The 27,730-nt window shown below is 36.1% G+C and overlaps 1 protein-coding gene across 1 annotated transcript in view; it reads left to right on the top strand.

Moving 5' to 3' along the window:
- Nucleotides 1-18,499: 18,499 nt before the first annotated feature.
- SLC16A10 (solute carrier family 16 (aromatic amino acid transporter), member 10) overlaps nucleotides 18,500-27,730 on the top strand; it is a gene marked incomplete at its 5' end in the record, with an annotated part of 30,584 nt that continues 21,353 nt past the window's right edge. The window contains 2 exons of the mRNA XM_009578358.1: nucleotides 18,500-18,644; nucleotides 22,592-23,030. Of these exons, the coding sequence (XP_009576653.1) occupies nucleotides 18,500-18,644; nucleotides 22,592-23,030 (584 nt within the window). The remainder of the gene's footprint in view (nucleotides 18,645-22,591; nucleotides 23,031-27,730) is intronic.

Raw genomic sequence — 27,730 nt, 5'->3', positions numbered from 1 at the left:
TTCTACTTTCTTAAAATGCAGAAAACATACTTAAAAATACAATTTCTCAAATCATTTACTGAAGTGCCTTTGTTCTTCTAGAGGATTAGTTTTTAAAGCAATTCCTAGTTGTATCTCTGCCATGTGGAAATGCTGGGTTTTTTTCCTCAAACAAGAATAAAAAGTTTTTTTCCCTATCTCCATCTTTCGGGTTTTTTAGTAATACTTTTATTGTATCTGGCTATATTAGAGCAATGAAAAGGGTAAGTTCTTCATGAAGCTCCTACCAGCCTGCATCTAGAGGATATTTAATTCTGATTGTCAGGAAAACTATTATTTATGGTCACCAATATTGAAGTGTATGGCATCATCTGTTTGCCTTGGCAGGATTATGTGAAGATATTCTCTGACTGGGGGTGAGGGGCAAGGGAGAAAGATACTCTCATGTCTTCTTCCTTGCAGGCTTTTGAATGACCCTGTTTGACAGTAGACATCTTGAGTATGAGAAGCTTTAGTGAATTTGTCCTCTGTCTTCTAATGGGCGGTCCCTAGCTGCTTTTACCAAAGGAAGTTGAATACACATAAACATTGCCATTTTGAGTCTTTTTATTTTCAAGCTTCTGTAATTTCTCATATGAAGTCTGTAATATTCTTAGGAATAAACTGGTTGTACAACTACCAGAATCCTTTGTTTTCATTATTGGATATGTTAGTAAGTATTTTTTTTTTCCCAAAAATTGAGTCACTTCAGAGCTCCTGAAAGTAAAAGCATTGCCTGAAGCTAAGCATGGTGTTGGCAGGAGCTATGCAAACTTCTTTGTGTAGCTTTTGCCAAAGAACCTCATTCTTGACCTGAAATATCCCTGCTGTTTCCAGCTGTGAGCTTCATGAACAAACACTATGAATTTTGACAAGCTGATCATTATTCATGCAGAATAATTTATTAGATCAAATTCCTGTCCTAATTAGTTTCCCTTTGTTTTTTAACAAGCTTTACTTTGTTTTTGTTTGCACTTGTTTTCTTAACAAGTCTTGCTTTTTGCCAATTTCATTGGGTTGACTAGGTAATCCTGAGAAATGACTGAAGGATGCAAGTGATGTGATGTTGCATTGTCTAGCTTAAATGGAAGGCACTACATGTAAGTTACTGTATAAGGATGTATTAAAATGCAACATCATTGTGTTGGTGGATGGAATTGTCTGAATTGGTCTTTAAATTGTGAGGTTCATAAGCCAGGAATACCCCGGGAGAGAATTAATTAAATTGGAGCTTTAAAAGAATGTTGAATTTGGAGTGGTTTGACATTTAAAGTGCTGTATCAGTTTTTTTCACAATAAACTAGTGTTATATGCTATTTAGGAAAGCAGGAATTTTTCCTGCAACCAAATCTTCCTCCCAGTTAAATAGTGGGAAAAGTTGAGTCAGACATAAAATAGTCTGTACTAAGGCTAGTATGTGTGATTCCTTAATGCCTGGATTGTATGTGGAAGGATGTTATGGACTGTTTCCTTTGTTGCTATAGTATCATTTTTTTCCTCTTACCTATCCCATTCCTCCCCCTCCATTTGCCTGATGAATAACATTGTAGCAAAGCTCATTGTGAGCCCTTAGAGGATGGGGTGGTGATTTTTAATTAAACCAAACCAAAAACTCATACAGAAAAACAACCAAACACCGCCCGCCCCCCCCCCGCCCCCTTTCACACACTGCTCATGATTATATATGACTCATCGAGACGCATGTATCAAAGTAGTCTGTCGAGCAACCAGACCACACAGATGTGTCAAAGTGGTCTTACTAGAAATCCGCCCAATGAAATGAGTGATGATAGATTCCTGCTATCAAACCCTCATGTCTTCTGGGTTCTTCTTAGGTCAGCAGCTGTGTGCTGAATTTGGATGTGACTTTTCTACCCTATAGGAGCTGACAGTGGTGAGGATCATCTTGTTCCACCTCTGAGTCATTAGGATTTACTCAGTCTTTTGTCTCCCTATCTTGGCTGTCTTACAGCTTCAATCCTGTTATTTATCTTCCCACCATTATCTCTTAATGACTTAAGTCTATAGTTTGTCCCTTCTTTTAGTGTAAATGTAGTCCTTGTTTTACTGACTTGGGTATTTTGAGGAGCTGATACGTAGTTGTACTGTGATTTTTGATCTGCTTATCTAGGTGTCATCAACACATGCTGTTCTTAAAGGCCTTTCTTCTGCCATTCTTTCTGGTGTTTCCACACCCAGGCATTCCCATTCATTGTCCAATCATATCAGTCTTAATGTTTCCATTACAGAATGTCTCTACATTTGTACAAAAAAGGAGAGAACGCCTGCCTCTGTTTCATGCTAGAAGCTCTTAATCTGTTACTACCCCTTAAACTACCAAAATATGCTTATCAGACCTATTGTCTGAATTGTTATTAAAATTACTCACTTTTTGTTTATTAACATAACTTCAGCTACCCATTCTTGTATGGGACTCCAGTTTGTTTGCTAGAATCTTTTTGTTCCTATCCTGTCATCCAAGAACACTCTCTAGTCTTCCTTCTCCCCCTTTTCTTGCTTTTCTACCATGCTGGTGCTGGAGGAAACACAGGACTCTGCTGTCACACCAGCTTTAGTTCTTGGGGCTTATCAGCTTAATCCTTTTCTTGTTCTTGGTATTGCAGGCTCCTGTCTTGTTCATACATGCAGATTTACCCATCCTCAAATCCTATTAACCTGCTCAATACTTCGCAATTTCTGTATGTCTTAGGCTCCTGATCAATTTCATCTCATGGGCTGAGTATGCATTCCTTGCACAGCAAACCTTCTCTTGTTTTCCTCAAAGAAACACTCTGAAGAGTAGCCATCTTCTGGAGATGGATTCCTAGAGGACTAATGAAGTAGTTGTTACCAGGTTTGAACTGCCACGGGCTTCTCACATTACTGCTGATTTCTTCCTTCTTTGGCACCCAGTGCTTTTTACTAAATAAAGCACAAGCAACAGAGCTTTCTGCACTCCAGTCTACAGGGTGAATTGAAAGCAAGCAGGCCTTGTTGATTCTTTGTTTTCTTTGGGCTGGCTAGGGGATGCTGACTGTTAACAGTTTTTCCTTGAAGCACTTCAGCTAAAGGAACACTTACAGTATGCTTTAGTTTTTAATAAATTCAGAAAAACTGAAAAATATATTCTATTCCTTTGCTGTCCACACTCCCAATAATTAATTACTTGTGCAGTCTATTGGACTGAAATTTTTATTTGCAGTCTTACCTGAAAGTTCTTCCAAACTGTACTCACAGGCAGGCATACTATTAATTCATGTTTTTTGATTTTGCTTTTTGATTGCACTTGCTGGTATCTTTTTTGAGAGAACCTTTCCAGTGACTTTTGCCTAATGCTGGTTTACGCCATGTTATGCCATCAAGGTGAAGTTATGTGCACGAAATTTCCATATTTCTCATTAGGAATCAGTGCATGGAAGTCTGTTATTTATTCTGTAAAGATATTTTGACTTTGCTATCCTGTTTCTTCTTGGATGCTTTGGCTGGTGTAGTTCAGAGCAGCTGCTAAGTTCCCTAATTTGTATTCCAGCTGCTGCAAGGAGAGTGTCCTGTCCTAGCAACACTTCTTACACTGTGAGAGTCCTTGTGAGAAAGTGCAGAGCTTCCCAGAGGTTTTCTTTATGTTAGAGTAATACCAGTAAGTACTCTTTTATCAATATAAAAGCTACTTGTGAATTTAACCGACAGAAGTAATTGTTCTTGTATGACAAGTGCAACTTCCTGAAAATACAAGCTTGGACCAGAAGGGAAGGACTAGTGTATTTTAAACAGGACTACAGCTTTTTTGTGTTTTTCTTTACTTAAGTGTTTGGGAAAATAATCAGGCCAGATCTGAGAGCCTGAGAGAAATGAGGCTGCTGCAGCTTTGTGTCCCCAGTCTAACCAGTAGTGAGGCTGAGAATGTATTTCCAGTAGGCACGCTCACACAGAGTGCAGATGTATACCACTCTATCTATAATATATGTATGTTTGCAATGTGGATCCCTTCAGGTGCTGGGCTCAGGGACTCTGATATGCACACAGACGGAAAGTCCCTTGCCTGGGAAAAGGTTAGAAAGGAATTCAGCAAGAAGACAGGACAGGCCACACTGAGGTGCAGAGCATCGCGAGACAAGTGTACAAACCAGCAAACTGTTCACATATGACCAACCCTTTTTATCTTCTTATCCGTCTTATTTTCCCACACTTGCTCCTCCCCAGATCACTTAAATCCTTCCCTGGTTCCTCCCCTGAACATTGCATAATAAGTTGTGTGTGATCCTGAAATGTGCCCCCCGCCAGCATCTTCCAATGTGTCCCGTGCCCTGAGGCAGTAATCCCCCTCTGTGCCAAAAGTGCCCTGGCCTTGACCCATCCTGATGGGTGTCGCGTGTGGACACAGGGATTGAGAGTCTCGTGGGACAGCCCAGGGAGGACTGGATGGGGACTGCACCTGCAGCTTAGGTTCCCACCTGCCTTTGCCCCTGTGCTCCTCTGGGCATATAGAGAGAGGCTGGTGATATCAGGGTTGCTGGTGCCTGCTGTGAGCCTGGGAGGAGCCAGGGCAGGATATTATCTGGGCTCCCCCTCCTGCCGCTGCCTCTCTGTGCCCCTTTGTGGGTGTGCAGATGATCTTTTATTGCATAACCTAACACTGTGCAAATGGAGCTTGATGGAAGACACCATCTGACACCTGTTAAGGTTAGTAGCGATGCCTGGAGCAGGCCTTTGTCCAAGCTCAGCAGAGTTGTGCTACACGAGCAACAGAACTCAAAGACTTTGTTCAGGATCTTGTATGTAATACACGTTACAGCAATTTTCTTTGTTTTTCTTCTGAGAGAAGAAAATGCTTTTTCTGCATTTTTTTCTCTCAGAAGCTGTAATTTTTTTGTCAGTGGAAATAGCCTTATGTCTTAAACTTTTTAGATCATTATAAGAGGTAGAAGCTTTCTTTTTTATATTCTAGAAGACAAAAAATCCCTGTATATGTAATATCACTGTTTTCTGTGAACTGTGGATATGTAGTATATGCACATTATTTTTATTAATAAATATTAGTATTATCATTATTATTCGCATGTTATCTAGTTACAGTTACTGTTTATGAGGTAATAGCATTTTTGTTAGGTTTAATATTATTTTTAGTCCTTCGTTTCCTTCCCCTTAAAATTAGGAATAGGGAATAATAGCTCAGTTAATAATTTGGAGTTAAAATCTGACTGCGAAGATGGCAAATTGTTGATGTAATTCCTTAATTGATCTAGTGGGGTTACTGTTCTGGGAATAGCATTGAGGTAAACATGGTTGTAGAAATGCTAGTAGCCAAGCTATTTAGTGCTTAGATTGCAAGCTGATAAAGTAAAAACACATTTAAAACATTCAGACTCTTCTAAGAAATTAGAGTGCAATGTTAATGGATGGAGATTGATCCTTCAGCAGAAAGACTTGAGTGCTTTTCTTTTTTGATAACAACTGTTATACTATTCTATAATGTGCTATAATGCAATATAACTGGGAGAAAAAAAAATCTCTGTACTGATTATACACCGGTTCTTGCCATTGACACAATAAAAATGGCTGAGTCGCTGCAGGAAAGAGCGTTACAGATTTGCGCAGCTTAAGCAAGACTATTGCAATTGCTAGGCAGAGTGGTGGATTTAGGCTTCTTTTTAACAAATGTAGAGGTAAAGATTCTCTAGTGAATGCTTAAGGAGTAAGGCCTTGAAACTCCCTAAGGTCTTCCAGCCCTCATGAGATATTTGAAGAAGTCTGATTCCAGCAGTTTTCTTGACTAAATTTTACAGTTTCTCTTAAAAGAAGAAAAGACTTTCATACCTTAAGGAAGTAATAAACAATGTTTTAATCCAGGACTTCAGAGAAAAAAATTATACTAGACAGTGTGTGCCTGTGTCTGTTTGCTCATAGTGGGTACAAAGAGTCTTTTTAATACAACCACCCATAAGCTCAAAGAGCTAAAGGCATTGGTGAAAAACAGGGGAGGAAATGAACCAGCAGCACGATTGGCTCAGAGTTTTGAGCTGTTTTACGTACTTATTTTATAAATAAGAGCTTTGGACTTCTGATATTTTTCAGAGTATTCAGTAAAACCATTGGTTTTGTTTTTAAGATAGTGGGATCTTTATCAAGCAAAACTATTTTTTTCTTTAAAAGACTCTTCAGAAAGTTGTATCTGCTAACCGAACTCCAATGTTTGGGTTTTTTTTTGGGAGTAGGTATTGTAGTTTTGGTAAAGGATCCAAAGTAAAAGAATAAGTAATGTAGTAGGAATATTATAGGAATAGAAAGGTGTGTTTCTTGAGTAAAACAAATTTATTCCAGGTATCATTGTTTATATAAGCTTTCTATTGTCTTTATATGAAATACATGCTCTACTACTCCCTTATTTTTGGACTAGATTTTATCTATATAAAACTTAAAAAAACTTCAGAAATATTTTCTTTAGAAGTATACTCAGTATTTTGAGAACTGACTGGATGTCTTAAGCATAACAAAATAATTTTTGCGGAGTAATACAGTTTGATAAAGGAGACCACCTGTAATGCTAAAAAGTACCTATATATGTGACAGATGTTGCAGAATAAAATTTGTGCCCTATCTCAAGTAAATAGAATTTTATCTCAAAAAAAATTGTAGTTTTAAAATTATAAACCAATGCTCAAGTAGGTCAATTACTTGCCTATTTATTTGTATTTTAAAATGAAATTGCTGTATTTTGCTGTGGAAATACCTGGTGCTGAGCGTGAAATACGGAAGTTGTATGAAAATGGCTATGAAAAACTGAGTTTAAATGGTTTTTTTAATAAACTCAGTAAAATTTAAATTCTCAGCTGTAGAATATGAACTTAAAATAAATACAGTGCTCCTTTAAAATAGTTTTGAGGAAGTGTTTGCTTTCATGTTTGACTCAGTAGTGTTTTCTAAGAAAAAAATATTTTAATGGTTGGGAGAGGGGGCCTGTGATTCAACAGCTCAACAGGAAGCTTTTTGTTTAAAAAAATTTTTTGTACTTTACTAATTGTAAATATCATCTAAATTATAACTGTTACCAGTGGTAAGTATTTGCAGTGTCTAGAGACTTTAGTCAAAATCCTGTTGGTATTATGAATAAATAAAAATATGTATAACTTCTTGCTTTTGATTTTTGGCAAACAGAATATTAGACTAGATGGGACAGATGTGAACTGCAAACCTGCTAAGTAGTTCAATAAGCTGTAGTTCATATGTCCTGTATCTGTCAGATTGACTTATCTCAGTTGCATATGTGAAATATTACATATGCAGCAAGTCACATTCATGAGGGTTTATCAGCTGTATATCTAAGATAAAATTACTTTGTGTGTGCAAAGTAGCAATTTGTTCAGGTTTTCTAGATGTATGGCAACCTGGGCATTTGAATTGGTGGAAATCAGATAGGTAAGATAACTGCTTGAGTAGTTGGGCGCTAAATTAATGACAAATAGTCTATTGTCCCAGTAAGTGATATTGGCAGACGTCAAAATTTTGGATGCAGATGAGGTAGAAGAACAAAGTCAAGAGTTACAGTGGCTGGTTCACTTGGTTACAAGGGTTGCAATGTGCACAAGCTGAGTCACGTGTGTGTGTGTAGCTGATATAAAGGGCACATGCTGATATAGAGAATTACCCTGTCATATATGCTTTTTCTTATATTTGCCCTTATTAAGCTTTCCATGCAAATGATTCCCTCTTCCTATTAATCCTCAAAGTGACAATGCTTTAATCCATTTGCTTGCTGTGCAAAAACTTATGTACCCCTGTTATTTTACTAAGTTTTCAGTATTTGAAAGGAAGAGAATGGGAGGTATGGGTGAATGTGATGCATGCAAATCCCCTTTTTTCCTCAGCCTGTGAAAACAACATTTAATTCTTAGTATCACTTAAAATAGTCCAGTTTTGGACTTGTATTTCCATTTGGCAGTGATGAGACTCATAAATTTATACGTAAATATTGAAAAAAGTAAGCATTCAGTATGCCTATCTTTCATAAAGAACTTCGTATTTGTCACCTCACTTTACCTTAAGATTGCTTCTTTTAAAGTCAAATGTAGCTTTCCACATAACTTGCAGCACAAAATAATGTTACAATTGCAAAGACAGAATTTTGCTGTGTAGTTCAATGTTTGTACTTGTAATACCAGCTGCAGGCACATGCCTCTGAATGCTTGTCTGTTTTTTGGATTGAAATGTCCTGTTTCAAAATAGACACTTTTGTTTCTATATAAATGCAGATTCTTCCCCTCTGAAGCAGATGCTAGTTCAACAATCAGATCTTACCTTGAAAAATATTTACCTGTTACAGCATCTAAATGATTTGTCCTAAAATCACTTGTTCTGTTTTATTTGCTCTGTGTAATAGTATTTTGGGTTTGGTTAGTGTACTTTTTTCTTTATGGTAAATAGTCTGTCCCTTGCTGAAAATGGGGAGGACTTGTTTGTCTATAAAGCCCTAAATGTGATGTTTTTAATGACTATTTTGGGGTGGATAGCGGATAGCGGCAAATGGTGGTTTATAACATTAGGAGATCTTTTAGGTAACAGTTTCAGCCTTGAAGATATGGATTTAAGACCTAAATTAAGTTTGATTATTCTGTAGGGACCTGCAGAACATAAAGGGAATATATGTTGATGTAATCAGAGAATACCTGCTGTTATAATCTGTCCTGAGGATGCTTACAAAGTTACTGAGATGTGATGGGGTCTCTTAGCCTATTCTGATGGATTCAGAAGGATCTTTGCATGTGAAAAGTTAGGGTTATTTTGTGAGCTGCCTGGTGGCAAACTACGCTCCTGAACTCCAAATAGTGTACCAAACTTACTTGTGAAGTCAGATTTCTTTATCTTGTCTGTCTTTGTCTTCATTGTGGTGTCACAAGGACTTCTGATACTGTAGAAGTGAAATGTATGCCTGTGCCATTTAAAAGGTGACCTTGATTTGTAGGTCTTGCCCCAATGCAGGTGAGGTGTGGGAAAAGAAGATGACTAGTAGCTCCATTAAGAATCTAGGAATTTGGGTCTTGAGGTCTAATCTATGCTATAGCTCTAAAACACGAGACCATTGCATGACGTATTTGGTTGCAGATACGTTCGGAATGTGTGTGTAACTTATGGTTGTGAGAACAGTTAGGATTAAACCTTTCTGGCAAATCAGGCTGTCATCTTTGAAGTTAATAGCTAATACTTTCTTACCCAGAACGTTACTGATCCTAAATCAAAACAGAACATGATCCTTGGTGTTCAACTGTTTGGTATTTAAAAAAATGAATAAAGAAACCAGTGCTGATTTGGGGGGAGGGAAGAAAAGATAAAAATGTGCCTGGAAATCAGTTCTGGAATTCAATTTTTTTTTAGGCCATTAGTCAAAAATGTGATTACATTGTGCTTTGAAAACTGTCTCAGACAGTCAGCAGAAAACATTCTTGTATGACTTCTAAAAGGAAAAACAAGTGGTTACAGCTATTTCTTATCGATTTGTTCCTTGTTTATTCTTCCTACCACAGCATTTTCAGGCTTTATTAAGTGTCAAAGGTCAAGCTCAGTTTGCCATGAAATCCAAATGCATGTGTTTTTCTGTTAATGATTGACTTCAGCCTTCCTTTAAAGGTTCCTGAAGGCTTAATACTTATAATCTCTACCAGCAATATTTTGCCTAACAGTGCACTTTTTATTTTTGAGCTTCTGTTTTAGCTTTTACTGTTTATTTTCCTCTAACTTTTTAAACTAGATAGAAGATCTGCAGTCTCTCTAGTAGTAAGAGTTGTTTGCCTATAAGAACATCTTTTTCTTTAATTGTTTCAGGTTCCTATTTTGTGCCTTATATTTTGAAGAAAATGTCATGATCAGCTTCCTATGATACTTGCTTTGGATTCACCATCACTATCTGTTTTGTTGATTTGTTAAAGGGGAACCAACAAGCAAAAAAGCCCCACAAACTCTGGCTAAGCTTGTGTTATTATAGTGAGTGTAAATTAGATGATAGTTAAGTAATCAGCTAGTTGCAGTGATACGGGATGTTTTGTCAGTGCATGAATACCCATTTTTCTGACATTTCTGTTTTCCTGCTGCTTATGCTCAAGGACTTGATCTCAGTAGAAATTTTGATCTTGTGTTGTCATTGCTTATGAAGGCAGAGGGTGGAACTAGTCTAGTCCTGTTTTTGTAAATGGCAGGCTTGGGGTGGGTCACTGTATTGAGGGTATGTGTGAATCTCTTCTGGCACTTGTCTTTCATCTCTGTCACAAACCGTGTGTCAGAGAACACTTACAGTGTATAAAGCCTTGGAAGAAATCAATGTATGTTCTGACTTGACGTAATGTTTGGTTTTGTTTCTTACTCCTATAATGAGCTTATTTTGCCAATTTTACAACATATTGTCAAGTTTATGCTTCTTTCCACCTTGTTGCATCAAAATCAAAATGGCACATACAAACCTGAAGTAGCATTTTGGACTGTCACAAGGCATGTATACTGAAGAGACGCTATGCATAAGCACAGGAAAGCTTACAGCTACTTGTAAAATCTGTAAGTTCAATCTTTTCATTCAGAATAAACTAATTCAGACTGTCTGATAATGACTTAGTCTGTGAAAACAGAGGTTACACTTTCATGCTTGTGATATGGAAACAGGGTGTCTGTTCAAAGATTTCTTTACTGGGATCCAGTGGGTCATATATAGTTCTTGGTTTCTGATTCATTATAACTACCAATATCTTTCAGTAATAAGGTTATTCAATAAAAGACTTGTTCCTCAGGGACAAGAAAAAAAGAAAGAGTGGGGAAAAAACAATGTCTTGTATTCCTGTTGGATACTTCCACTAGTCTCTGGTTCATAAATCTTTGTGTATTGGCCATGATCTCTTTGAGTGTGTTGTGGAAATCTGATTGGATCCTTTATAGATAATTCAGATTCTTAAAGCCTGTTCAAGATAGCTTTGGTGTCCAAAAGAGACGGTATTTCCTTGCACTAACTTCTCTTTGCCCAAAATATTTTAGAATTTTCATTTAAATTGGGATTAATTTTTGTTTGGTTTTTTTGGATAGTATTGCTTTAAGGGAGAGCCTAGCTCAGACATCTGCAAACTATACACTTGAAAGTAAGCAAACTGAAAGCTGTAGTCATGTAACCTGAGTTCAGAGTATAGGATACTTCCTGTGGTAGCATTATGTCATAAATTTATTTTTAGTCCTTAAACATATACTTTCTCTAATGGGATCAGCAGATCTCTTTTGAATAGAACAAGCAGTGCACTTTTTGACGGTAGGAGTTCTAAATGTGTCAATACATTCATTTTAACATCCACTTTCCTCTTCTACGGACATACTGTTCTGTGATCTGTGGATTGCTCAGTAATGGGAACAGCTATGTGTTGCTCTCCCTTTTGCACCCACAACTAATGGAATTCCTTAGAATTCATGAGAAGCTAATGAGCAGTCTCTGAAAAAATTTTCACAGGTGTGTGTAAGCAAGGCATGTAGTACAAGGCATTTGATGTCATCTTTGTGTAGTGATAGGTTGGATAAAAATAGGGTTAGCAGTTTCCAGGAGGCTGACCTACAGAGGCTCTCTGTGGACATGGGAGGATATTCTGATACTTGCTGGGTCTAATGGTTCTATTGCTGTGGTTACCTAACATCTGTTGAACAATTCCCTGTTTTGGAAATTACTAGCTTTTCCCTGGAGAAAGAAAAATAGATAATGGATAAAAGAGGATTTATCTGGACTGCCTTAGGCAAAGGGTAACCCTGTGCTTCTGGGCACAGGCAACAAGAATAAAACAATATTGATGGAGAAAGTGCATCAGTAGGAGGGAGATACAGTAGTTCTAAGCAATGAAGCTTACATCTATAATGCTAACAATAGGTTTCATGAGATCTACTTGTAAGGATCTCTTTGGCTGAGAATTCAAGCATACCCTCAACTCCTTCCCATTTCGTAAGGAAAAAAAAGTTTTAATCTTATGGCTTATTTCACAAAAAAGGGATTGGTGGTCGGCCTCATATTGCCAACCTAAATTTTTTTTTCTGAAGAACTGCTAATGTTTAACATGATCTTCAGAATCCAGTTTTTCAAGAAGCAGGGGTATTCTTCCATAAATTAGTATCTTAGAATAACTTGAGTTGGAAGATACTCTGGTTATCTGGTCTGACACCCCTTATTCAAAGCAGGGCCAAGTTAAAAAATACATTGAACTTCTGAGTTAGATCAGGTTGTTCACAGCCTTGTCCATTCAGGTTTTCAATATATCCAAGGATGGAAATTCCACAGCTTTTCTGGACCACACATTCTGGTGTTTGACTACCTTCATGGTGAAAAAGTGTTTCATAACATTTAATTGGAATATCCTTTATTGCAGTTTCAGTTGTTTCTTGTCCTGTCACTGTACACCACTGAAAAGAGACTAGCTCTATATTCTGTACTAATTGTCTGTTAGATATCTGGAGGCACTAATTAGATTCCTTTTGAGCTGTTGGTCTTATCTGCAGGATGAACAAATTCAAACTTTGTAGCCTGTCCTCATATGTGAGCATGTTGGTGGCTGACGGTTAGACTTGCTGAGTTCTTGTATTATTGGTGAGTGATTAATATGGCAGATTAAATTCAGTGTACATATGTGTCTCATGGGGAGAAATATAATCCAAATACATGCTGGAAAAAAAAAAGGATAAGGTCATGGATAGTTTTCAAAACATCTTTACACTGAAGCAGTTGCAATACTTTAAAAAAAAAAAAAGATAATTAGGAGAGAGAGAATGAAAAAAAAAAGTTATGTTAACACAGAAACTTACATATTAAATTCTGTATGCAGTTCTGACTACCCTGTCTCAGAAACAGTATAATGTAATTAGACTCAATATAAAGGGGAAGAGGGAAAAGTATATCTTCTATACAAAGACAGACTAAGTCAAAAAGGTGCTTCATTTTTGAGAAGGAACTAGTATGAACAGATCTGATAAAGTATATAAAATCATAGGTTGCAAGAGGAAGTTTAGCAGGGATGATCAGTTCATATTTCTTACAGCAGAGGAATTAAAGTATGAGCAGGTTCAAAACAAAGGGGAGTTTAATTTTTATGTGGTGCTGGTGCCTGAGCATGTTCTGTAACTGATTACAATAAAATGCAGTGAAGCCAAAATAATACTGATGGAATTAAATGTTCTTGAAGAATGGTTAGATGCAACTTTCTGCTTAGGAGGTTTCTAAGCTGCTTATTGCTGGATGTTGGGAGGACATAGCCAGGGAAAAAGTATTGGAGGATGCTAGCCCTTTTTCAAATGTTCCTTGTTTAAGTATTTCATGGTGGTCAGAAACAGGATACTGGACTAAATCAGTCTTTGATCTACACAGTATTGCAATTCTTTCGTTCTTAAAAATAAATGCCATGTAAATGTGATTGTGCAGGCAAGGAATTACTAATAGGAGACAAGCAAATTATCTCCAGAAATAACTTTGAACAACTGCTTCTGTTTCCTCCAAAACAGGATCTCTCAAATTCCCGAGCTACAGTCATAACAAATCTCCTTATGGAAGCCAATCTTCTGCTTTGCTGATGAGAATATCCCTGTATGTAAATGACCATAATAGAAGTGGAGGTCCTTCACAGCCCATAGTTGAGTTATGGAGTAGTTTGCTGTAAGATGTTGCAGATGCTGAAAATGTATGTGTTCCAGGAGAGGATGGCAGTTCATGGAGGAGAAATTGCTAGAATATTGATAAATACACTGAAAAAAAGTGATTTGTTTAGTAGGGAAAAAACCTTGGCTTAGGAAGTCCCTCAGCTGTTAATGGTTTGAGGCTGGGAGAGTACATAGAGGCTTCCTTATTCTTGCGTAAATCATAACTAATAACTTAATGGAAGCATGAAGATTTTCATATTGTAAATATTGTCCTTCCCTTTTCTCCAAGTATTTTTACAAAATACAAGGAAAACCCTCCTAAATATTATTCAAGCTGAGCTTTCAGAAGTTAAGTGCCATTATTTAAGCAGTTATATTAACTCTGCATTATGATTTTATTGTAATAGGCTACTTCTGCACAAACCTTTTCAGTGTGAGACAACGAAACATTTTTAAACATCTGCCATTCATATAACTTGTCCTATATTGTTTATTTTACACAATGATTTAAAATAAATTTATTTCTTAGAAATCTGCTTTGAGGAGTACTTTCTACAAAACAACAAGAATTTCACACACTTTCAGTATGAGAGAAGTATTATTTCCATCTTATAAATCAAGAGATTGACTCTGAAACAGCTTATCTCTGATTCTGTACTTTCTGTTCATTATGAGTTAACACAAGAATTTCTCATTATCCAGCATCATTATAGTTTGTACTTAAAAGTATTAGCAGTGTAGTATGGCCTGAACTACTCTACTGGTTAACGAGATGGTGGGAGAACTGATTTTTAGGAAGGGTGTCTGACAGTGAGCAGAGGAACCGGTTTAGGGGATGGTTGGCCAGTCTATTTTGCAAGTGCTTAAAAACAGAGTAGAGTAGCTGTAGGTCTTTGCACATGAGAATCTGTTATATTGAATGTAGAAAGTTTGCTCTCACTTTCCACAGTCTGTGCTTCTGTCTTATGTGTAGTGCCAAACAGATTATTCTGCAAGCTATCCAGTGAACTGTAATTATACTGCTATCTTGGTTTGCTGCATGAGCTACACAAACACACATATCTGATTTTTTTTAATGTGGGGAAACAAAACATTTCTGAGTTGATTTTGAATCCTCAGTTTAAATATTCTTCTCTTCACTTGCCTCATATCACTTTTCTTCCAGACAGTAGCTTTTTTGTTCCCTGTCTCGACCAGAAAAATCTCGGGGGGAAGATATTAAAAAATTCTTGATGTTCATTAAAGAATGAAGGGTGTTATTACTGTGTTAAGCCAACCACTTGAAAGATACCTGTGAGGATAAAACTGATAAGATTCTTATTGTAATGCACAGAAAAAATTTGATTGTAAAGAGGAATGCTATGGATGAGTAGCCTTTATTTAAATTTATGCACGATAAAGCATTCCAATGTGATATGGTATTAATGCTTTCTTTTCTGTTGTCTCTTAAATCCTAGTGCTTGAGTCTAAAGAATTAACTAAAACATTTAACAGCTTGGTTCATAGTTTGGTAGATAAATCTATTACATAATCTAGCTGTGACTATGGGAATGATTTTGTGAATGCTTAGATATTAGATACTATATAGCTGAAGACAAAAGACTTTAAAATAAGGTTGATTTTTAAAAACTCATGGTAAAACAGCAGCATATTTACGGAGTATGTGGTATAGTTTTATTGCTATAGACTTTTGAACAGAGATAAATAAATATGAGAACATATACTCAGATTATAGCTGAAGTACATACATTTGTAGTGAACTGGTAAGAAAAGAACATGTAGCTGTGACTTTTCATTTTGGAATAATTTTAGTTATAATAAAGTTTAGTTTTTTTTGTAATCTATTATGTGTTTCAATGGCACAGAAACAGACTTTTCAGTATAGATGCTACAAATAGGCTCTCTGGTTTGATATTTTTATCTTGAGGGTAACTTCTGTTCCATCTTCTAGGGAAGCTTGGGAATTGGTTATTCTGCAATTACATGTTTTGAGGAGCTAATTCTTAACTTCCAGCGCCTTAAGGAAGGTTTAAGTCCTTAAAGTAGGAATAGCTTTTCTTCTATGGCAATCAAAATGTTTTGTGTATGAACATGAATGCAGTTATATGTAGCAATTAGGTGCTGTATTAGTATCTGAATTAGCAGCTCTGGAATATAGCCAGCTTGTGGCCAGGAAAGTGGCCAATAGCCTGGAGGAGAAATGTTTTAATTAATATGTAATAACTGCTCTAGAGAGCTCTCATTATTCTGGCAAACTGCATTTGTAATTTTTCGTATTACTTATTTGGGACAGTTGTAATTTCTATTTAAAAAATGTGGAAGACAATTCATTGTACCTTTTTCATACTGAGTGAAAAATTGTTAAGAATGCTTGAAAACTTACTTGAGCAAAGTGAAATTGAAAATTACTTGGATCTATTGAATATATTTTATAGCTGTCAGTTTCTTCATAGGATCAAGATACTGCAGCATTATACCAACTACAGTTTGTAAGCAGGAGTCAGAGGGAGTAAATGCTCTCATACAGCTTGGAGACCAGCCAAGTCTGGTGGTCTTAGAAGTCGTCCAACTTCTACAAGACTCCTCATCTTTTTACTTATCTTTCCCAGAGTGAGCTACGTAGAGCCTGCAGTTCTACTGTCCAAAGGAAACTGCAAACACTAAGAGGTAGAATGTCCACGGCTTCTTGTCATCCCTCCAAATAAACAGTAGCTCCACTATGAACAGTCCTCAGCATCTCTGCATGACTTTCAGGGCAACACTAAGAATCACAGAGTACCTGTGACACCTGGGGTATCTGCAAGGCCAAGAGAAAGGGCAGCTAAATCTTGAGAAGTGGGCATTACAAGACTCACTGTCATCAGATTCACGGTGGTATGAAGGTACCAAGGAATAGTTAAACCTCCTGCCAGCCTTCCTGCCTAGGTATGAGAAGACACAAAGGCAACCGAGGCACTAGACAAGGCCACTGTCCCATTTTACAGCCCAGATGGCTCCAAGTCATCTTTTGCCACACCCGAGGTGCATTTGAGCCTTCCTTGACTGCAGAGGAAGAGAAAGGACAGACCTTTCATAAATTTGGCCTTTGCCTTTAGTCAGTGTCATAGGGCCCTTGTTCTTCCTAGTCTTTTGTGCTTTCCCTTCATACAGCTCATGTTTCTGCTGCAGAGGTGCAAGGCTGGCAGGGCTATCTTGTCTGGGTTAGTCATACCCAGGAAAAGTACCTCACTCTTCTTCAGATTGCGCCTTGGAACTCCATTATATTTATGACATGCTCAAAAAACCCTAATAATACTACCGCTGCCCCAAACAGTTAGGTCATGGTTCATTGAGATCATTGTTTGCCCTAAAATAAAGGTTTTATTTCTTGTACTCTCATTTGTTTTTCTCTAGCCATCTGTTCTCTTTTGTCCTTCACTTACATTGTAAACTCCTTGAAGAAACAGTTTTTTGTTTGCTTGTTTGTTTTGCTCTGTTTTCTTTAGTGTCTTGCACAATGGGGTCTTCATCAATGTGTAGGGCTCGTTGGCACTTTAAAAACACTACTTCTAAGACAACACTACTTCTAAGTCTTGGTATTGATATATATATACTTGCAAATATTCTTCATTAGGTCTCTTGGTTATATTTTTTTCCAGATAATTTTATTTGCCCTTATCACTGAATCACAAATGTTTATCTAACTGTGTCTTTAGGAAAGATATTCTAAACAAAATTCCAGTTACACAGATTTAAATCCATTCCAGGTTGAAAGAGTTCTTTCAAAGAAGTTAAAATATTTTTTCCAATGCATCTTGCATCAGCAGCTTTTTCCACTATCTGTTTAGACCTTTTTTTTTTCTTCCCAAATAGATGGGGACATTTACCCACCTGAATATATTTGTTGTAACTGTTGTGCTACAACAGCTTCATTTACCTTTATGCCCTGGGAGGACTCTTGGGTGTAACATCAGTAACACATGTTTGAAAGAACGATTAGATGATAGCAGATAAATGATGTGGTTCTGAACACCTGTATGAAGTGAAGCAGAAGGTTGACTTTTAATTTAAAATGAATCAAATTATCTTTTACCTAAGTTATTTGAAGATATTTTTGGTACACTTGGAATAAAAACCACATTTGTGGCTGAAACTCTAGTGTACTCTCCTGAACTGAATCTTGATGGTCTAAAGACTCATTTGTAAACAAAGTACAGTTTTAATAATGTCTCTAAAGCTGGAGCAGTGTCAGATGTAGTGACATTTTCCTATTATATATGAAATGGTTGTACTAGCTCAAGTTCTTTTAGTAGTTTAAAGTAAAATCATATTCCTAATGTGTATGTTACAGTTTAAAAGCCTATTGTTCATTTACGTATTATTAATATTCAGTATGATCTAGATTTATGTAATTAAGTTAAAGATTTGTTAATTTTTTTCAGCAAACCTAGCTGTTTAAAGTCATTAAAGTCTAGAATTAAATCAAGTGAAATGTGCTAACTGATGTCAGAATGGATATGGAGCCTCAAAGGTACCTTTAATGGCCTACTCATCAGTTTGAATACTAGGTTAGTTGCTGGAGGAATAATTGTGTTTTTTTAAAAAAAAAAAAGTAAAAATAATAATAACTTCTGTAGCTAATTGCATTCCTTGAGCTGATAAAGTCTAAATTAGTTGATTATGTAAATTGGTCAGGCTTTTTTTTACCATGTTAAGTAAATATATTTAAAAATGTATTTAAATATTTTAAAAATAGTTACCCAATTGTTACCCAACTTTTATCTAAGATTTTATGTTGCTGAACTAAAACCAATACTAGCTGAAAGCTTAAATCACCTGGTCTTCTAAAATGCTGTCTTTTTCTATTTTGCAGCATGGGTGAGCTCTCTTTCCATGGGGATGGTCTTCTTCTGTTCTCCAATAGTCAGCATATTCACAGACCTGTTTGGTTGTCGAAAAGTAGCTGTTATTGGAGCTGCAGTAGGGTTTGCTGGACTCCTTTCAAGTTCTTTTGTAAGGTAAAAAGTTCTTTACATTCAAAGTATTTTATCAATCTTACAGTGTAGAGGTAATGCTGATCCTATCAACAGAATATGAAGGAGTAAGCAGTGCTACTTTATATTATCTGTTAGAGTAGAAACCTTGTTTTATTTGTTTTTGTTTTTGTCTTTCTAACTATAACTTGTGAAAACTCCAAGTGGTACTTTCAACTTCAAAAGTAATTTTAAAAATATAATATAGCCTCCTAACAGCACTTCCTATTTAGCAGGAACCACTATGTATAGATGTATCAATAGTAAGACTGATGCTGTAAGATCAACAGCATTGTCCTGGATAAACTTGTATGTTTGCTTGATTGTCGTGGTTTAACCCCAGCCAGCAAATAAACCCCACGCAGCCGCTTGCTCACCCCCGCCCTCTGGTGGGATCGGGGAGAGAATTGGGAGGGCACAAGTAGGAAATCTCCCGGGTTGAGATAAAAACAGTTTAATAATTGAAATAAAACAAAGTAGAACAGTAATAATAACAATGAGAACAACAACAATAACAGAATATACAAAGCAGGCGATGCACAATGACACTGCTCACCAACCATCGACCGTGTGTCACGAACGGGGGGCGAGCCCCCCCACCTGGTTTTTATACTGAGCATGATGTCACATGGTATAGAATACCCCATTGGCCAGCTGGGTCCACCACCCTGGCTGTGCTCCCCCCTGGTGCAAGCACCACCAAGCAACAGCTAAAGCATCAATGGGCCATCAATGCTCCTTTCACACCAAAACACCCCCCAAGCTACTGGGAAGAAAGTTAACTCTGTCCCAGCCGGAACCAGGACATTGATGTATGCTGTGTTTTAGCAGGTACATAAACATTGTTTCTGTCTTCCCCCGTGCCCTGTCCCCTCAATTAGCTTTTAAAACACTGTTTTAATGTTGATAAATATGCAGTAGGACCTCCAGGAAGATGTTAATGTTCTAGTAAAATCTGATGTTTTCTTTCTGGTCCAATTGCCAAACACAGAGATAGTGAAAACCTTGGTATAATGACATATACTTAGGGCTTATTGGCTTTATTAAGAAAAATCTCAGTTCTTTCTTGTGTTATTGAAAAAACTTGAACAGTAGTTGAGTGGTGGTTTTTTTCCTCCAGATTACACTTCATTTTGTACATTTCTGTAACTTTTGCAGAATAAATCCTAAGAAGTTCAAGAGCGGCTGATTTGTTGGACATGCCCAGTAGAAGATTAGGAAACAGGAAATTTACTCACTTATTCTAGTCATCAACAGAAATTGGTTAGTGAAGATAGGGTAAGAAGTAGCAGGAAAATAAGCCACAGTTAACTCTAGTTCTCAGTCTGCTTTTTTCTCAGTCATTAGCAGAATAAGTACAGGAACAATCAAAAGCAAAATTCAGAAGAGTTTCCTACATAGATGAAAATGTATCTATACAGACAGGCTTGTGCAAATATATTTTCTATGCCTGTACGCTGAACCAGATAGATGTAAACTGGCTGTAATCTGGATGGATGAATATCTACTCTGTGTGGCACTATGCCTGAGCTAATATGTCTAGTTTGGGCATATGTCCGCTAATGTGAAAACATATCTACAAATTTACAGGAGGATAAGACAAATAGTTCTGTCTTAGGTATTGAGACTAGTGTTTATATTTATTCTTGGAATAACTTATATTTATGGGAAAAAGAAAGCTTTGTTTTCTTGTTAAATGAGCAAGTTTATGATTTTTATTTTTTTTGGTTAATCCAAGTACAAATATTTTGCTTAATTCATTGTATTAAAGCAAAAAACCAAAAAACCCACTTCCTGATATGTTTTAAGAGGCTTGTTACCGCAGGTGAGGTAAAAACTAAAAGAATGCATCTTGGAAAAGTCTTTCTTCCTCCTCGCTTCCTGGTAGTGTGTTAAGTGATGAATACTAACAGTCTCCATTATTATAAATTAAACCTCTTGATAAAGGAAAGACGTTTTCTTCCTTTGAACAAAATGCTATCATGCTTGTGTTCCCTGATACCCAATGGAACAAGGGCACAGAAGAGGCATGCAAAAGGAAGTTATTTTGTAAAGGTTTTAAGAATATTTTAGCTTATTTGAATTTTGTTTTAGAATTTGAAGAGCACTTGAGAGGAGAGGTGAATTCTTGTTGGAGTACATGCCATGGTAATGTGCATTCTTGGTGTTTCATTATGTTACTTACACTAAAATGATTTATGCCTATGATGTTATCAGTTAATTGAGGGAGTATAGTTCAGATATACAAGTCAATGTTCTAAAAGTAAAATATTGTACAGTAGATAAATGTAAATATGATTTACTGCTTTTGCTACATACTGATTTCTTAATGTAAATTTATCTCTTAGGAAGCTGAGATGTAAGAGTATTTGTAATGCAGGAAAATATTTTACTATGTATGTTATGCTGCAAACTCTTCGAATGAATCTACAGATGGAAGCAGAAGTTCTCTGTCCTTATTGTATTATGTTCCTCCTCTCATTTTATAACTTCTGTTTTTATTTTTCCTGGTTATTTTCCATTGATAAAGGTAGTTAGTCTTTCCCCCTTGTGTTGTTTCTGCTGGCTTACCTTGTGTACAGTGTTTTAGAAATTGATGGTTTAATGTAGAAAGCAACAATATTATGTTACACAAATACTCTTTTTCACGTTAATACACAAAACCAGAGTTCCTGGTGTCAGACCTTTGTTCATCAAATACTATTTTCTAAGAATTTCTGTAATTGTGTGGGAAGCTTGTGGAATGTATTTTGATATAGAGGGATGCTGGTAGGTAACATCCTACGATGAAAAGCACTACATAAAGCATTCATACTCCTTTAAAAAAAAAGTTATTATATTGGCTAACAGGTTAAATGGTTTTCTATAACTGCTTTAAAAGAAGGTGTTAGCTGATAGAAAAGAGCCCATGGTTCATTGAAAACATAGTATTAAAAATAATTAGATAAATCATCATGTACCACCTCAGAAATCTTGTCCAAAAACATGTCTCACACATTGCCTCCTTCATCTAAATGTAAAAAATGTTTCCTTTGACTTATTAATACTATAATACTAATTTAATTATACTAACCCTGTTACTTTGTACTGTTAAGATTTCTTGCACAAGTACCTTTTAATGTCACATGTCTGCCTGTGATCTAATACAATGGATCTACTTCATTTCAGTTGTATAGTAGATAGTAATAGTGGAGAACCATGTGATGAAGATCCTCCTTAATATGAGCTGAAATATTTCATTCTTTATTAACGTGTTTTTCCTATTTCTTTTTTAGCATATCCAATATCTGGATCAAAATACTGAGCTTAGAATATTTAATAAAAAGGGGATTATTTGTTTAGAAAAAAAAAACCTAAAAAGTCCATCATTTGCTAATAATGTATTATATTACTAAAACGACAGTATTTTTATGTTTTATTTTTCATTATTAATGATGTTTACTACTTTTGCTATTGTATTTTCATAATAAACCATGTAAATACTTGATTTTTTTGGGTTAATGACGAGTGTTCAGTGTTATGTTTGAATTGCTAGCATGGTGAAGAAATGTGTAAATCAAACCAATATAATTTTGTTTGGAAAAGAAAAAAACAAAAACCCAGCAATGGTTGAACTTATATTTGGCTAATTCACCCTGACAATGATTTTTAAAACTCTCTTTTAGTCAGACTATTTGGTGTAATTATACTTAAATATAATTTTGCTTTTTTATCTGTTCAGTGAATTCTATGAAATTTTCCATGGAAGAAAATAGAATAACTGCTGAATTAAGCTGGCACAGTGTATTTCAACTATAAGTACATAGAAACTTTTAACTCACTTCTGTAAATATGTCAATTCATTGAAAAACTATCTTGCGTATGGTAGGTGAATGTGAGCATACAGCGTTGTACAAAACACTAATGATTTTTTCTTTTGTCTTTTGGTATAGCACCATTGAACCTCTATATTTCACCTATGGAGTCTTATTTGCCTGTGGCTGCTCATTTGCGTACCAGCCATCCTTGGTCATTCTCGGGCACTATTTCAAGAAACGCCTTGGACTAGTGAATGGCATTGTCACTGCAGGCAGCAGCTTGTTCACCGTGTCACTGCCCTTCCTCTTGAGAGCTTTGATCGATTCTGTTCGCCTATACAACACCTTGCGGGTCTTGTGCATCCTTATGTTTATTCTCTTCCTGGCTGGCTTTACGTACAAACCCCTTGTTTCCAACGCCAAAGACAAGGAGGAAGAAAAGAAGGGAAAGTTCAGATTTCCTCCTGAAAAAAAGATTTGCAATTTCTCAGTTTTCAAAGTTCTCAGTTACCGAATCTGGGCTTTTGGGATCCCAGCTGCACTTTTTGGATACTTTGTGCCTTATGTTCACTTGGTAAGTACATGTTTCTTCCTACAAACGATGTATTTAAAACTACAGTTATTTCCCTTTGTGTTATGGACTAAGAAAATGATTGGTGATAGGAAGCAATATTTAAAGTGCAGGTTGTGTTGGGGAGAAACACGAAATTAATTTTGATGTTGTCTGTGATTAAAAGAAGGCTCTAATCAGAACTGTTAGTTGAGCCAGTTAAAATTTTAGTTCCTTGTTCTCAACCTAAGGTTTAAAATACTTTAACCATGAAAAAAGACATTTGAAAAGTATTCTGTACTATTCCAAAGAGAATTCTTTATTTTGGTACTCAGCTGCATACATTGCCAATGATACTTGCACATTTCAGAGGAATAATGGAAGGAGTAAATAACAGAAAATGGGTAAAACTTCTAATTTTTGTTCCTTTAAATTGAGGTATGTTTGTTAAAATATGCATTTTTAGGGTATATTTTATTGACCATTTTCCAGGTTTATTAAAAGCAAAATACTTGGACTTTTCTGCCTCTCAAACTTCAGCTTTGTAGTTTACTATCAGAGAACTAATATAACTGATCCTGTTATCCAGTGCTTCTAGCTGCCAATTCAGCTGTTTTTATTGCTGTCTTCAGTAACTGATAGAGCTTTAGCTTCTGATGATGGGGAAGCTGTCAATCAGCCATTTCTTATACATGTACTAAAGTTAATTTGTTTCCCTAGCAGAATTTTTTTTCTCTAGTACACTGTTAATCTAGAAATTTTGATGCAACTGGGAGTTGTATTACATGAAACATATCTGGCTGGCACTCATTGCACTTCTTACTTAAGTGGTGAATTATTTTTGAATGGCTTCCTAGTGGTGCAAACCAGAAGGTTTAAAAGGGAAAGGGAAAAAGAAAAGCCCACAACCTGCAATGGGATGCTCTATTTAGACTACTACACATCCTCATATTCAAGAGTATTTGATAAAGAGTATGGACTAGTAGAACTAGTACCCGCTATGAAAACAGAAGGATCATATTAATATTTATTATTCATCCATGATAGAACAGTAAGATTAGTGATAAAAAATGTTTTTAATTCTGTCAAAAATCTTCAACTCCTTAAAAGCCCATGGGTTTGTATGCAATATAGCAAGTGGTGTCACTGCTTTCTGATAACACATTGGTTAGATTACTGACTCTGCATCAGATAATTATTTTAAAACTTACCTTAGGTTGGGGGCTGGTTTGTTTTTGAGCAGCTGTAAACTGACTTTTCATGGCTAGTTCTTGTTACTTAGTTTTTAATGGTGTAGATCTTAGTCTAATTCTAAGTGTTATAGAATATTTCAAAGGACTGTACAATCGGATGACTAAATTATTGTGACATCTTATGCTATTTCCCCATAAGTTTTATAGAGATGTTTTGAAATAAAACAGTGTTCAGAGGAGTAGAAGGGAAGTGTTGTAGAGAAAGCTATTGGATAGATCATAAATGATCGTTAACACTTGCAGAGAACTGAAGAACAAGGCTATAGAAGCAGTCACATAGAACCTCTAAAATAGATTTATTGAACAAAAATATTGTAACTTTTACCAAGACGCTTGTATGAATGCTTCTTGTTTCTAGATTGGACTAAAGGTGCTGGTTGACTTGTAGAGGACAGAACCCTTTTATATCTTTTTTTAATATTATGTAATTTTTCTTTTTATAGTGTACTTTCACTCCTGTTGAGTGCTTTTTTCCCCCCATATCAGGTTGGCACAAATTTTGATTGTGAAATACAGCTCCAGTACAGGAAAACAACTTGACCAAGGCTGTTTCTAATATAATATTTGATAACACTATAAAACTATTCCAAAGTACAGTTAGAATCTAATATTTTAAAGATTACCTCAAAATTATACTAAGATTTAAATTCCAGCTTTTTTTGCTCAGTTTCAGAGGAACCATGAAGCTTAACTATTTATAATATAAAATCTTCAATGATAGTCAGTTTGTTTTGTGTGCCACTTTTGAGGGGGGAAGCTTCACCAGCTCTTAGGAACTCTTCACTGATAAGTTTTATTCTCAAAAACCCCTCCTGAAACCCACAAGTTTTTGTTTTAATTTACTTGTCTCTAAATACTCAATTTTACTGTATAATTCTCTGGTCCTCCTGTAAACCAGAGCAAAATTTTCTTAAACAATGTATAGTTAGCTCCCACTACATTTAAATAAAACCATTCTAAACAAGAAGCTTAGCTTTCGTTCTTGGCTTTGCAGATAGCATTATTAAATGGGAAATAGCTTGATTTTTTTTCTTTAATCTTTTAAACCATCTGGTTATTTATTATTCAGATTTCTGTCCAAAATTTAATTTAGGTACCTTTCAATATACACAAAGAATTCATGGAGGATTGAGGTACTACTTAAGTTATGTTATGTACCGAGGACACTTGACCAGACTCTGAAATATTTAAAGGCTAAACCAAACTTTGGTCAGTGAGTATGAACCAAACTTTGATCAGTGAGTATGATAGGGATGGTAAGAAACAGTATGAATTGGAATAAAATTTCATGTACTTACACTGATAAAGAAACTTACGTAGGTACCATCAATGGCAGATTTCTGTTTGGTTATGTATATGGTCCATTAAGTACTATGTAAGTGCTCACTAATCTTTCAGAAAGCTTGACATATAAATAGTTTAATAAAATAATCCCTGGCTTTACTGATGTTGAAATGGAAAGTTAAAACTTGAATTTCATAGATAGCAATATTTTCACTTCCAGAATGTATAAGATTTTTCTAACCTTCTGTCTTGGATAAGTGACCGAGATGAAAAGAGTTTTAATACTTGCAGGTCATATGTTTAAGGTTATTTTGTAATTATTTTGTATGTGATTACCAAGGATGGATGTATCCTCAGTAGCAGAAATCTTTGTGACAGAAAGCAGGAGTTCGAATCTCTGGGTTGGAGGATGCAGTTGTAGGACTAACAGTAAACTTGCTGCTTGGGGCTTAAGAATGAAGTATTCTCGCAGGAAAACACACCATTTCTGTAATTATTTCTACATAAATCTAAACTCATTCAAGAATTTAGGTCTGCTTTTAGAACTAAGCAAACACTCATTCCTCTAACTCAAACTTAATAATTTCAAAAAGAAGGGAAAATCTTTTTAATTGAAACAGGTATTTATTTTTATGAAAACATGAGTAAGTGAAGAACCATAGCATTTATTGCTGGTGGGCAATGATGTATGCTGGGGGGACTATTTAAAACCTTAGGTAGTCTTTGTGGATCTGTATTTGAGAAAGTGAATAGATCAGTGTTTATGAAGTAACAGCATGGGTTTTGCCCTTCAACACATACTTCCAACTCCAGTAGATAGCTCTGGACTTTTTTTATCCTACTTTTGTCTGCTTTTGATAAAAACCACGTACTTCCAGAAGTACATAGAAGTATGTACTTCCAGATAAGTTTAAAGGCTATAAGAAAAAATAACTTCTTGCTGGTACATCTACCAAACCAGAGGTTACTTTTCTCAGCTTTTGAAAATGAAAGTTACAAAGTTACTATTGTTCCATTGTTTACTGCATTTTTAAAATTGTAGCAATACTGGAAAAGGGATATGACAAGTGACAGCTTTCGTTATGCTAAAACTCTTGAAATTTTCCCACCGTTAGGGTTGGCCGACAGTAGCCAGACTGCTAGAATGGGATGCTGGTTGCAAGTGCCCCAAGAAAAAACACACATGGAGCCTCATGCCTACAACTCTTCCCTTAGCCCTCAGACCTGGTTCCTGTACTTATCAAGTCCCATCTTTCCCACCTGGAAAGGCAGTTTCTGCCAGAGTGTTCAGTGCTCTTGACCATTTGATGAAACACAGGTGCCACAGGCCCTACTGCTTACAGTTGTTGTGTGTCACCACTTGGGACCGTGGTAACTGGAGGCTGCAGACTTGGTGCGCTCTAGCCACTGCACATCAGCAGCTTGGCACAGCAGAGGAGCTCCTAAGGTCCCAGGCAGGGTCTCTGAGTGCTTCTGAGGCCAGCCCTGACTTCTGTTTGTCTGTCTTGTGTTTTCTGAAGCGTATTGGAAAGGAGGATGCATGTTGTGAAACTTGTAGTAAGAAAGAAATAAAAGCTCATTTGGGGCTTTGGAATAATAAAATTAGCTAGGTCTTAGCAATTTTAACCAGTTGCATTGTATTTGCTAGGTAGAGTAAAAGCTGCTAAAACCAGAGAAAATAACCTGCTCATGAACTAGGCTCTAAAATTAAACAAATCAACAAATTAATTATATGGCATGCTAGATAGGATTCATATCAAGGAGCTGGCAAGAAATTACCAGTCCCTGACTGGTAGATATCAGCTGCATGCAAAATAGGCATCATATTCATTTTGTCTCTTGTAGGGGAGAACCAAAAAGGGAGAGCTCTTCTTATCCCAGTTTAATTGGTGTCAAATTCCATTCATGGGTGTTCCATTCTATGTGATTTTTGGGGATTTGGATTGAGAGAAATACTATAAATAGGTTTTGACTTAAATTTATTATATACTTTTAGCATTAATTCAGATTGTTGAATAGCAAACTGATAATTCGTAAGATTACTAAATCAAGTGGTTGTTATTCCTCTCAATTTTAAATCCAGTCTAAATTGCATTGATTGAGAGTTTTGATGTCTCTCTAAAATAGGCAAATAGCCAAATAAAAAAATAGTTTAGTCCATTCAGGTTTAAACTGTGAGTCCACAAC

This window comes from Fulmarus glacialis, unplaced genomic scaffold (genome assembly GCF_000690835.1).
Source record: "Fulmarus glacialis isolate BGI_N327 unplaced genomic scaffold, ASM69083v1 scaffold13575, whole genome shotgun sequence".
NCBI lineage: Eukaryota > Metazoa > Chordata > Aves > Procellariiformes > Procellariidae > Fulmarus > Fulmarus glacialis.
Note: the sequence above shows the minus strand (reverse complement) of the source record. Positions and strands in the feature narration are given on the sequence as shown.